Below are 12927 nucleotides of genomic sequence, written 5' to 3'. Positions count from 1 at the left end.
CCCCCCGTCATATGCCACCCTCAGAAACCCAATGTCAGCGCCGGCGTCCTCTCCCTGACCCTCTCTCCCAACCTACACCGTCTGCCTCCCGTCCCGTGGGACACAGTAGAGTCTAGAGCACCGGCCCACAACCCTGACCTGGGGGCCTCGGGCCGCCCTGCCCAGCTCACCATGCAGGTGCTCCTGAGACGGGATCACTTTGCATTTCTTGAAGAACTCATCGGTCTCCTTGTCCACCACCAGCAGCTTGGCCTCGTCCCCGCCAGCCTTGATGGCGGATACCACGTCCCCGTGCTGCCTGCCCTCCACGCAGACCCCGTTCACCTGTGGGTGGGGGCAGGGGTTACTGGCACAGGTCTCAGTTCCGGGGTGGGCGGGGGCAGCTGGAAGCAGTACAAGGGGTTCTCTCTGTCCTCGGCCAGTTGGCAACTGGGGGACACTCAGCCCCCCCTTGCCTGTGGAGTCCTGAACCAGGCCAAGTGATCCTCCCACCTGATGGTCAGATGGGGAGGCAGGACACGTGGGAAAAGCCAAAGAAAATAGCCGGCCAAGACTGAACAAACACAGCTGTGACATGGGACGGGAAAGATCTGGGAGGCCTGAGTTGGGCCCCAGCTTTTCTAGGTACTTCCCTCCCTGGGCCTTGGTTTGCTCACATGTAAAATGAGAAGTCTTGGGAGAGCTGATCTTCCAGCTCTAAGGTTCTAAGACTGAGATTCTGGGACCGGCCCCAAGACACTTGGTTCACGTTTCCTCTCCCAACGAGCATAGCACAAGAGTGTAAGAGTGTGCCTGAGAGCCCCACTTGGGAGAAGGATTTCATCCTCCTGCCCCCATCCTTGTGCCTGGCATGAAGGCCTTGGGCAGAGGGAAGCTCTGGCGGTCGCCCCAGACATCTAGCTGGATGGACGGGTGAATCGTGGACAGCTGAGTGTGTCTGCTCGGTGACGAAGAGCCCAGGGGAGATCCAGGCAGGAGAGAAGTCAGTCCATCTCTCCATCCATCCACCACCCATCTTTCCTTCCTTCCTTTTTTTAAAAAAAATTTTTTTTTTTTTGCCACGCCACACGGTTTGCGGATCTCAGTTCCCCGACCAGGGATTGAACCCAGGCCCCAGGAGTGGAAGCGCAGTCCTAACCACTGGACCGCCAGGGAAGTCCCCCATGTTTCCTTCCTTCTGTCCTTCCTTCCTTCCCACTCCCCCACCATCCTCCCCCGTCTCCCATCCATCCATCTGTCTGGTATCTCTGGGCTGCCCGAGCCTCACAGGCTAATAGTGAAGGAGCAATGATGTGACGCCTGCCGCAGGGTAGGCCTCCTGCAGCCAGGAAGGAAGAGCCTGGGAGGAAAGCAAGAAGCGTTACCTCCACGATGCGGTCCTGGGCCCGGAGCCCCGAGGCCTCAGCGGGCGAGTCTGGGTCCACTGCCCGGATGAACTGGCCTGGCTTGGACTTGTCGCTGTGCAGGTTGAAGCCGTAGCCGTTGGGGCCCTTCTTCATGGCGCAGAGCCGAGGCCGAAGCTCGTGCTGCGGGGAGAAAGGAGGGGCCACGGTCATCCCACAGCACCCCGGGTTCCGCCGTCCCTGCTCCGTGCCTGACCCCACCTCCCCACCAAGGAGAACTGGGGGAGGACACAACCTTGCTGAGATCCTACGTGCTGGCCTGGGACTCAGAAGACCCAAGACCCCCGCCTGCAGCAACCTGGCCAGGTGACCCTGGGCAGGCCACCGTTCCCTCTTCTGGCAAATGCGGGGTGGGAGCAGATTAGCTCAAGTCTCTCCCCTTCTGACATTCTAAGGGTAACCACGTTATTTTGATCACTACCTCATCTCTCAGGGGGTAGCATCCCTGCCAGCCTGGCTGGGTACCTGGGACAGTGACTGGGGACCCCCAGCCCTTCTGTACCCTACTGTCTGCAGCGGGGGAAGCAAGGGCAGCTGGTTACTCAAAGCTGGTCAGCATGTTTACAGTAAAGCCTCTCCTCGCCCACACGGACTCCTGTCTCGTCCCCACCAAGCAAAATGACCCAGCCAGAAAGGAGCTGGGGGCCAGATGACCACAGACCGGAGGGAGGCACAGCCAGGGGTCCCGGACGCGACAGGCACATCCCACCAGCAGAACCAAGGCTGAGGGGAAAGGCAGCAAAAGAACCCCAAAGACCGTGTGGGTCCCCAAGGAGCCCGAATGGGGAGGGGAGTGGTGGGGAGCCCCATGTGGCTGTGGCCATGGCCTGGGGAGGGGACCCACGGAAAAGGTACAAGAAGATTGCCCTTACACACTCAGACCCTCCGCCGAGAACGGTTTTCACCAGCCTAAGCAGCTTAGCTTAGAAGCTGCAGCCCTGGGGTACGTTTACAAGACGGAGGGAATACAGTGTGAGGGGGCCAGAGGCCTGAGCCCATGACCGACTTGGGGTGCCTCTCCCCCTTCTCCCAGGCCTGCTAGCTCTGGGTTATCACCCGGCTGCCAGGTATCTCCCGCTTAGGAGCTATGTGACCTGGGGCAAGTAATTTCCTTCTCAGAGCCTAGGGTTCATTGTTTGTAGACCATTCTTGGTGCCAGGGTTGCTAGGAGGTCCAGGGGGTAATTAACATATGTGGGAACACCTGACCACACTAAAATCTCTGTGCCCGGTTTGCCATCGTTGCTAATATCAATACAGGCTGAGAAGTGAGATTCTGAGGGTGGGGTGGGGTGCCGGGTAGCTCTGAGACCTCACTCCCCAGCTGGGAGAGGAGAAGGCAAGGGAGGGGTGGGGAGGGAGGGGAGGGCTTACAGGCCTCCTGCCCCAACTCGCTGGCCCCAGGAGGCGGCTGCCATCTGCAGTGAAGCCTCAGTCCCCACCCCTCTGCTCTGGGAGGGGTAGGGAGGTGGCCGGAGGAGGGTGACTCTGCTTTCCTTTAGATGCCTGGGTGGGCCTTTGTGTGTTTCAGGATGTTGGTAGGGGGTGTGGAGAGGCCAAGACAGGAAGGAGGGGTGAGGCGACGTTTAGGCCTGGGTTTACCCTAATCTGGGCTAGAGGCCCCGTGCGCTCTCACTTCACCCCAGACCACAGCTGAGACAGTTAAGTGAGCATAAAGAAGTGGGGGGCGCCCACGGAGGCACCCTCTTTTCTCCAGTTCTCCTCATCCCTTCCGGTCCTCACTGCAGGCCCCCCCCCCTGCTGATGCCCCCCTCCCGCTGCTTCCCCTGGGGTGGGGGGGGGGAGGCCCTCCCGCAGCCTGCAGCCCCCGCCCCCCACCGGGATCTAGTTCCGGGAGTGAGGCTCTTTTCCCCTCAAGCTAATCCCTCTGCGGAGCTGCCAGCCCAGCCCTCCCCCAGGCCCAGGGGAACAGGAACAGGTCCGACCAGTTGCTACCGCGGGGCAGGCTCAGCTTTCTGCCCCAGCCGGGCAGTGCTCTGCAGTCACCCTGAGAAAGCGGGGAGGGTGAATCACGGGGAAGGGAGAGGGCAGCCCTGATGTCTCTGCTCCCCCCGGCCGCCCCTCACTCCAGAGAGCCTTCCCCCCAGCCTCGAGATAGGGTTAGGGGTAGGGTGAGGGTTAAGCCTGACCCCTGTTCTCGAGATGGGGAAACTGAGACAGGAAGCCCATTGCCTGATGTCAGAGCTTCACGGTGGAGAAGCCAGGACGCCACCCCGGGCTCTGACTTGGGACCTGTGCTCCCGCCACCATCCCTGGAAGGACCCAAGCCCAGGCTGGGAGGAGGCCCACTGGAGGTGGGGAGTTGCAAACACCGCTTGCGGCCTCTGCTGGGAGGGGCAAGGAGATGATGAAACCGCAGGCTTCCTTCCGAGGCTCAGGCTCGCGGCCTCTCGCGGGGCGACACGGCGGCGAGCAGGCCCGGCGGCTTCAGGTGTCCTCCTGGCTGGCGGGGCGGCACTGGCTGCCCCCATGATGCGTCTCTGTGCCGCGGGCTTCCCTCACTGATCCTCAGCACCTTTCACCCCGGGGACCCTTGCCTGGTGACTTGTCGTATGCACCTCACTTACTTCTGCTGGCGCCAAGCCATGAGGATCTCATGGTAGATCCACCTGCAGGGCCCAGGCCCCCGCTGCTCCCTTCCCCCTGTACTGGGACCTGTTCCGTTGCTTTCTGGGGTGGCTGGGGCGGGGGACAAGGAAACCCTAGGCGTTTTCCGAAGCGCCCAGACAAGTATAGAGCCCCACCCCAGCTCCCATCTTCCCCAGTCCTCAGAGGCTCCCTCCCTTCCCATGGGGATGGGGGGGGGCTTCCCATTCTTCCCGTGTTGCTCTCCACCCTTCCCCCAGCTGCCCCCAGGAGGTGTCATTGCCAGCTGCTGAGTCAGACCATCAAAGGAGGCCATCCCAGCCTGGTGGAGGCTGGTGCTGTCAGGAGTCCTGGGGGCAGCTCCCTCAGGATGTGTGGTCAGCACCGAGAAGAGAAGACGGGGAGGGGAGGTGTCAGGTGCTGGCCGGAGCTTGGCCACCATTGCTCTGGGCCCACACCCCCAGAGCTGGGGCAAGGGGAATAAATGGAACGCCTGGGACATCCTGGGGGTGCTCTGCGGCTCCCAGGAGCTCAGGAGGGGACTTGTGCCATAGTGGCAGCTCCGGAGGGCAACACGGCCCTAGCGTGTTCAGAGGTTCAGGTGGGTCTTCCAGTGTGGATGGCAGCTCGGAAGCAAAAATCAGGATCTGCTCAGTGGGGAGACTGGCAGAGAAGTGAGAGGAAAGACCAGGAGGCGGTGGTGGCCGACGGGCTGTGCAAATGGGCTGGGGCGGCTGGGGGCTGGATGAGTCTCTCACTTCCAGACAATGCCAGACCTGCCTTCCAGAATAGACCCCGTCAGGAGAGCTGCCTCTAGACTCTTCCCATGGGGGCTTCTCCCACCCTGCGGGTCTCGGGCTGACCCGAGCCTTGCACAGGCCTGCCCTGGCTGCTGGCTCCATTCCGTCCTCTTCACCCAGGGAGCCCAGTCACCTCCACCCATTCAGCCCAGGGAGCGGATGTTGGGCACGGAATTCAATAGGCACCACCAGCAGCCACCTGGAAAGCTGGGGAAAGTCGATACCCTAATCCTGGTGACCGTCTCTGGGGAGCAGGCCCAGGGCCGCTCCCTGCTCCTCCTTGGGGAGGGCGGCTGGGGGCCAACGCCCCACTGGGCCCAGCCCCTCCCTGGCCGGTGCCATGGTGATGGGCCCTATAGAAAACAAGCCAGGCTGCTTCTCCCAGGCCAGCCATCTCCGGGCCCCAGAAGGGGCGGCTGGAGGAGCAGCAAGACCACCGAGGTGGCTAGGGGAACAACAGAGGTGACTCGTCACCTCCCAAGGCTGCCCTTCCCCCCAGCCCGGCCAGCCGAGGGCTCTTCTTTATGCAAATAAGATAAGAATGATACCCTGCCCCCACACAGGGGAATCAGCCCCAACAAGGGAGGAGGGGTGGGGGGGTGGAGAGATGGAGCCCTGGCTGTTCTGGTAGGGGAGGGGTGGGGTATACTGGGTGTAAGGAGCCTGGGCTGCTCTGGGATGCAGCTCAGGCCGCTCCACGGGTCTCTTGGAGACACAGGCCTGGGTCTGGTGCCAACTCTTCAAGGAAACCAGGATGGAGCAAGCTGCCTCTGCCTGGGGGTGACGTGTGACTGGGCAGCACGGGGGCACTGTCCTTAGGGCAGGCTGGGAAGTGACCAGGAGCTCAGACTGCTGGCCAGTGTCCAGGCTCTAGGCTGAAGGCATCCTCTCCTCACCCAAAGGGAGGTGACCAAGGGCTCAGCTGTCACTGACCCATGATCTCTGGCCCTGATGTGGCTTCATTTATTTCTCCCTAGAAGACACCCCAGCCCAAGGTCTGTGCACACTGAGGAATGCTGCCACCTCCCTCTGCAAAAAAGGAGCGACTCTAGGCCTCGATCTCATGCTCTGCCATTTCTCAGCGGGAAGGCCCTTCTCCGGAGACCCGCAGGGTGGGATCCAGGAGGGAGCCAGGTGATAAAGTGGGGGCTGCTTCTCTGACATCCCCGCCCAGGGACCCCGAGCCAGGTTCTCCCTCTGGCTCTTTTCTCCCGGTGCTGGCCAGAGACCCACCCGATGGAGAGTTTGGCTCAGTTCTCCCCAGGCCTGGGCAAGCCTGGGATAGAGCAGGCTGGTACCTGGGCTGCGGCCTGGCTGGACACCACCCAGGCTGGCAGGCTCTCTACCGTCATCCCTCCTCACCCTCCTTCCAGAAGTTGCTGGATTTAACTCCTGTGGGCTGTCCTAAGAGGCTCTGTAAGGACCTTCTCGGAGCGTGTGAAATCGGGGCTCTACGTTTAGTGAGCACTTACTAAGTGCCAAGCATCCCACCAGGGCTTTATAAGTGTATATTCTCGTCAGGACCCAACTGTAACCCTTTGGGAGGAGGGTATTATTGCCCTCACTTCACAGATGAGGAAACTCAGCTTCAAACAGGTGGCATAAACCGCTCAAGTACATACAGCTGATAGGAGAAGAGGGTCGGCTTTGAGCTCAGCTCTAGAGCAGCAGTGCCCCATAGAAACAGAATGCCAGTCACGTAGGTAACTTTAACGTTTCTAGTAGCCAAATTAAAACGTAAAAAGAAACAAGAGAAATCAGTTTTAATATCTTACTTAACACAACATATCCAAAATATTATCCTTCTAACACGTAATCCATTTAAAAGTTATTAGTGGCATATTTTACATCCTTTTTTCTGTACTAAGTTTTCAAAATCTGGTGTGCATTTTATTTTTCACTTACGGCCCATCTCAATTTCAACCAGCACATTTCAAGCGCTAAGAGCCACACGTGGCCAGTGCCTGCCAAAAAGGCCCATACAGACCCTAGAGGTCTCACTCTCAACTCTTAGGCTGTCCCCTATGTCCACATGGCCTTTGCTGTTTCAACTGGGCATCACGACCTTCTAACAAGCACAGGGAGAGGCCGGAGCCTTTGTCCCTGGGAAGTCAGAGCTCCGGCCTCAGTCCCCCAGCCTTGGACGGCACTAGAACCCAGGCCTCGGGGCATCCGCATCACTTGTCCTTTTCAGGGCGCAGGAAGCCAAACATGGTCTGGGGTCGGGGGATGTGGTGAAATGTCCTACCCTGAGGGGTCGGGGAGGAAGGCCAAGGCCGTCAAGATCAGCCTCTCAGGGGGAGTCCTTTGTGCTACAGGGGAGCCCCAGAGCCAGCAAGGACAGTTCTCAGGCCCTGGGGATGAGGGTAGAAACTTGGTCACCAGACTCCCGGCTGGGCCCATCGTGTGAGAAGGGATGGGGCCTGGAGCCTGCCCCTTCTGCACCGAGGTTTTCCATCGGGGCTGACACTTTTCCTGATGGTGTCCCCTGGGGACAGAAGCACCTGGGAGCCCTGGATCCTTGCAGGGAGCTGGTTCCAGCAGCCTGAATTTATGCTGCTGTGATGGCCCTGGTATGGCCCAGAATGTGATGGGCGGAGACACCCAGCTGGAGGGTCAGGCCCTTAAGCACAACACAAGCCGGATGGACGTGCAGACACTGGAGTCAGAGTGAGCGGAGTTCTCAGACACAGCCCTGCTACAGGGTAAGGGCTCCCTACTGAGAACCGTGGGGCCCACCGCCCACACTGATGGAGCCTCAGTCTCCACATATGGACAGTGGGGCTAGTATCTACCCCGTAGGGTGGTCATGTGGATTAACTGAGATAAGGCATGTTTGGTACACAGCACATTGCCAGACACATATAATAACTACCATTTACTTATTATTTATCAACTTACAAAATGGAGAAAATAATACCTGATTTGCAGGGTTGTGGTGAGGGAAGAAAAAGAAAAAAAAAATCAATGAAGTGTGTATCACTATCTTTAGGGCCGAGCAACTAGTAGGCTTAGAGTAGCTCCCATTACTGGGGTCTAGAGCTCTGGTTTCTCTCTGTAAGAGGCTCACAGCACCCTCAAGACCTTGGCCAGGCCCCTTCTTCCCCTAATTCCTAAGCACTCCCTGACTTCCTCAGGGATCCATGGGATGGGAAGCCTGAGGAGGAAGAGAAGGGCCCCCCCATGGAGACATGATGGGGTTCCTTGAGAAAAAAGCCCCTTTCTCTTTCCAAGAGAATCATCTCCAGGATTGAACAGGAACCAGAAGGTCAGAACCAGGGGCTATCCCAGGGGAGAAAGAAATCCCAAGTATGTGGCTTAAGAGGAGGAACCAGCACACAAGCCGTCACACCCTGTCCATTTCCAATCCAAACATCCTGCAGCTCAAGCCCTGCTCTGCCCTGGCAGACTCCAGCTCGGTCGGTGTGAAACGGAAACATGGGAACGAGGTTGGAGGCTGCCAGCTAATTGTGCCCACCCCCGACTTTGCCACCTGGGGTACCTCTGGGATCAAGGTCAGGCGTGGCGGGAACCCACCCCACGCTGGGCACTTAACACACACCTTCCGCATCATCTCATCAAATCTTTCCCAGAACCCTGCAGGGTGGGGTCGGGGTCCCCATTTCACAGAGGCAGAAGCTGAGGCTCGTGGGGAACGCTGAACAATCAGGGTCCCAGAGCCAGAGGGCAACAGGGCTGGGATTCACAGACTTTTGGCTCTCTAGTTTTAAAATGGAAGCTGCTAGTAGGCAAGAAAAAGGAGCGGTAAAGCTCTATCTGGAATTCCAATCTCCGGGTGTGCTCTTGAGGCACGAACAGGCCCAAGTGGGTTGGGCTGAGATGAATGAGGACAAAGGTCCCCCGTGGCTGTTTCGCATTCATCCATTCATGCAAAAATTATTTATTGAGCCCCTCCCTGCTCGCTGCCGGGGACAGTGATGGGGATATAAACATAAATAAGCCACAGCTGTTGCCCTTGGGACCCAGCACGGGCTGGTGGAGGAGATACGAACGGATGACTGAGATATTGCGTGCTCAGTGTGAGAAAAGGTGGAAGGACAGGGGGGAGAAGGTGAGGAAAGAGTTCACGATGCCTGTGGGGTCGAGGAAAGGTTTCCTGGGAGGTGAGTGGTGTTGGGGAGCGTGCTTGGCGCAGAAGGGGACTGAGGGTTCCCACGTGCAAATATCAGGTGCGAAGGCTCAAAGCACGTGGCACGCTGGGAGGGAATTCGGACCCTCGGTGTGGTTTGGTGGGCTGGTGGGGACAAGAGGCGCGGGTGGCGAGAGAAGGCTGCGAGATTGTGAAGGGCTGATTCTTCAATGACAGCGACCCCAGATGGAGCGCTTTCGGATGCCAGGCTTGGCCACGGCAGCACGCGCCCTACGGGAGAGGCAGATCCAGGGCTAGCTGCCCCCTGGGTGGGCGTGTAATCATCACTGTGAAATATGTATTAATTCAGATCTCAGCAACCAACGTTCACTGAGCACTTACTTAGTGGAGGCTCTGAGCTACTGGCTCGACAGGCATCCTCAGGTAACCCCGCCAACGCCACGAGGCCCCTGCTGTCACCCCCAATTTACACAAGAGGAAATGGAAGCTTAGAGAAACTTGGCTCGCTCGCGGTGGCCCAGCGAGTGCAGCTGAGCTGGCTCAGGCCTGCCCAGCCCCCGCTGCGGGCCCCGTGCCGGCTGCCCAGCTCAAGGATTTAGGCCTCATCCTGTGACTGCGGGGGGCCGTGAGCAGAGGTGCTGTTGCTCCTCCCTCCCCGTGGGTGGAGGTGTGCCGAGTTGGAAGCACCCCGCCACCTCCTCCGAGATCAGTACTATGGGCACCCCTCGCCCTCTGCCCTGCATCGTTCTCGACCCAGGCCGCTCTTCCCAGTGAGATGTCACCGCCACCCACTCTGCATGACACTTTCCCACTAACATCTTTTTCACTTCTGAGAACTAACGGGGATGTCATTAACAGCCCCCACTTCGCAAACGAATTCAGACTCAAACTGATCGGTAACATTCAAACGCTGGGTGTATCCCTTACATAGACATCCCGTGTCTCTTCGCGGAACGATGAACTCTTATGACGTCGGTTAACTTTTTTTTTCTTTTCTTTTTTTGCAACGACAGGGCGGGTCATCTGCAGGCCCACCGTACCAGATTTCATGGGAACCTCCTACCGGAAGGAAGGACTTAACGCTGCTCGGCGGCCATGCAGAGGCTAAGAGACACCCCGCTCACAGCTGGGATTCAAATGCCTGGGCGTACAAGATGCTCAGTCCAGCACACTAGGGGCTCAAGGACTTTCCATTAGTTGTAAAATTCTAGAGAAGGCAGGTGTCACTGGAATCCAACGCCCTCATTTTATTGATGGGAGAACCAAGGCTCAGAGAAGTTCTGATTTGCTCGTTGACCTGAAACCCCAAGAGGCCTGGTGATGGTGTCCCCGGGACTGGCTGGAGGGTTCTGTTCCCTTCCACGGGCACAACAGAGCATACACACAAATGCAGGTGTCGCGCCACTACCTGGGGCAACCCCATCCTGCGCTCACCCAGAGAGCAGAAGCCAATCTCTGCTGCTTCTCAGGTGGCCTGGTGGGAGCACATGTGCTAGGTCAAGCCTCCGTCCTGGCCTCTGCGCCCCCCAGCTCCCCGCAGGCCCTCCTGCACCCAGCAGCAAAACCAAAAGGGCACCAGGAGGAGCTAAACATGACTGCAACCTAGGGGGGCGGGTCGGGGAGGCCGGTTACTTGTGCCAGTGCCGAAGTCCAAAAAAAACAAAAACAAAACAGGAATGGTCAATCGATGCCCTCGGCACAAAGTTCAAACTGGATTTCTGCCTGGGACCAGAGGTCATGGGTCCCAACTCCCCAGTGTCAAACCCCTGCCAGGGGTGCTCCGACCCCACCCCCACCCTTGCCAATGCCAGCTTGTTAGCGGCAGAAAGCAGGAGCCTGGTGGCCCTGGCGTTCTCGGCACCCAGCTCTGGCTGGACAGGGCTCCTGGTGACTTCACCTCCACCAAACCAACCGGCCCTCTTCGGCTCCACTTACTACCCTTAAAGGCTTGAACTGTGCCCTTTCTCTGTCAAGGGAGGCTCCTACTGGTACCACGGACACCCCTGCCAGCAGGTGGAGAGCTGGTGAAGCCAAACGGGCCCAGGGGATGCCCTGGTCCTGCTCCCCACAACCCCACCCTGAGGGCCCCCCCCTTCACTCTCCGGGGAACAGCAGGCTCAGTACAACTTCCCTTTTGCCTCCGCCCCTCCTACGGCCGATCCAAACTAGGGTCATGAGAGGAAACACCAAACGTGGTTAGAAAGCAACCAGTCTGCTTGCTGTCCAGGGACTGGAGTGAGACAGCTGATGCCAGGGCAAGACCACCTGCTGTCCGCTGTCCAGCCCAGGAACGCTGGACCACTCCCGCCGCCGTTTCTCCTCCTCCAAGGTCTTCCCTCCTGCTCCCAGATACTAGCCAGCGCTTACTCCTCACATTCCTGAGAATCATAAATCCCCCTGGGTGGCAGAGCTGCCACCATCCCCCAGACCAGACGCCTCTGCGCCTCCTCCCTGAGCCCCACCCCCATAACATCGCCTTGGGACGGTGGAGCTTCTTTCTTAGAAGTCACACCGGATTTAAGGAGGATGAAGTCCAGCCAGGCTGAAGTTAATGATACACACGCCAGCCAGCGGGCTGTGAGGAAGGGGGGAAGTGCCTGAGAACCCAGCGTGTGACCCCCTCCCCTCCCCTCCCAGCGCTGCAGCTCCACACAGAAAGAGCGCAGTTATTCCTCTAGCTTTTTCAAGTCGGGGCCGCTCTAGCCTCACCCCAGCTTCATTTACCACCCCCAGGGGCCCTGGAGAAAGCTGGTCATTTGCACCAGGAGGGGCGGGATTGGGAGTCCCAAGGGACCGGAGCAGACACCACCGACAGAGTCGAGGAAAAGGGGACTGGACTCCCTGGAGCCGCTCGCCCTCACCCTCACTCCCAAAGGCGCTCAGGGTCCCAGCCCAGCCTGGGGAGAGGGAGTAGGGGTCGCGGGACGCAGCCTCAAGGCTGTAACTGCCAGTTCGCCCGGTTGGCGGGCGGAAGCAGTCTCCCCCGTGAGGATCCAGTTTCAGAAAGACAAGGCGGCAGCAGGGCTGGGCGTCCGGGGCGCCTGGGTCTCTGGACTACTCTCCCTCCCACCCGGTTCCAGCCTCGCCGTCCGGCCCGCGCCCGCACTTACCCGCTCCTGATGGCTCTTCTCGGCCTCGTGCGGCTCCGGCGCGGCGGCGGGCGGCTCATTTTCCCCGCCAGCCCCCTGCTCCTCGACGACGGCCGGCGGCTTGGCCTGCCCGGATCCTTCCTGGGGGCGCAGCATCTCCTCCCGGACCTGGACGCCCAACTTCTGCAGCCGCTCGTCGGTCTCGGGGTCGACCACCAGCAGGCGCACGGAGTTGAGTGCGGCACGGATGCGGCTCACCACCTGCTGGTGGGTCTCTTTCTCCACGTTCTCGCCATTCACCTCCACTAGCCGGTCTCCGGCCAGCAGTCCCGACTTCTCGGCCGGCGAGCCGGGCTCCACCAGCCGGATGAACTGGCCTACCTTGCCCTTTTCCCCGTGCAGGTGGAAGCCGTAGCCGTTCGGACCCTTCTCCAGGCAGCAGAGCCGGGGAAGAGGCGCCCCGGCCGCCGCGTCCGTGCTCATCTCGCCCTGCAACGGCTCAGCGGCGTCCGGTCGGGGTCCGGAGACGGGACGGTCCACTCCTTCTTCTCACCCTGCGGGCCGGGAGACGAGAGCGAGGGCGGCAGGGAAAGCCCACGCCGCCGGACTGGCAGAGCGAGCAGGTGTCCTGGGAGCGGCGGACGCGAACTGCGAGGAGCCGAAGCCGAAGCTCACGGACCAATCCCCGCCGTGCGCGGAGTCTGAGCGTTCCAGAGCCCGCCCAGGCTGCTTATTCCGGGGGGCGGGGCCGCGTGGAGGGTGTGGACCACCGAGGGCCAATCAGACACCACGGAGAGGGGGCGCTCTGGCAGGGTGAATGACACCGGCCAATGGGAGCGCGCAGGGGTGAGTTTCTGCTCTCAGCGCGGCGCCCCGCGGCGGGAGAAGAAAGAGGGCTGAGGAAATGGAAGTGTCTGT

General features: G+C 59.8%; 1 protein-coding gene across 1 annotated transcript in view; it reads right to left on the bottom strand.

The window, feature by feature from the left end:
• The window catches only part of NHERF1 (NHERF family PDZ scaffold protein 1), a 16816-nt gene extending 4085 nt beyond the window's left edge, over positions 1–12731 (bottom strand). The window contains exons 1-3 of the mRNA XM_024761112.1: positions 12031–12731; positions 1365–1526; positions 171–324 (exon numbers count right to left, since the gene is read on the bottom strand). Of these exons, the coding sequence (XP_024616880.1) occupies positions 171–324; positions 1365–1526; positions 12031–12492 (778 nt within the window). The 5' untranslated portion in view covers positions 12493–12731. The remainder of the gene's footprint in view (positions 1–170; positions 325–1364; positions 1527–12030) is intronic.
• Between the last annotated feature and the right edge of the window lie 196 nt (positions 12732–12927).

Source organism: Neophocaena asiaeorientalis, unplaced genomic scaffold, assembly GCF_003031525.2.
Source record: "Neophocaena asiaeorientalis asiaeorientalis breed wild unplaced genomic scaffold, Neophocaena_asiaeorientalis_V1.1 scaffold30, whole genome shotgun sequence".
In the NCBI taxonomy this organism is placed as follows: domain Eukaryota; kingdom Metazoa; phylum Chordata; class Mammalia; order Artiodactyla; family Phocoenidae; genus Neophocaena; species Neophocaena asiaeorientalis.
The sequence above is the reverse complement of the archived record's forward strand: the minus strand, read 5'-3'. Positions and strand labels throughout refer to the sequence as shown.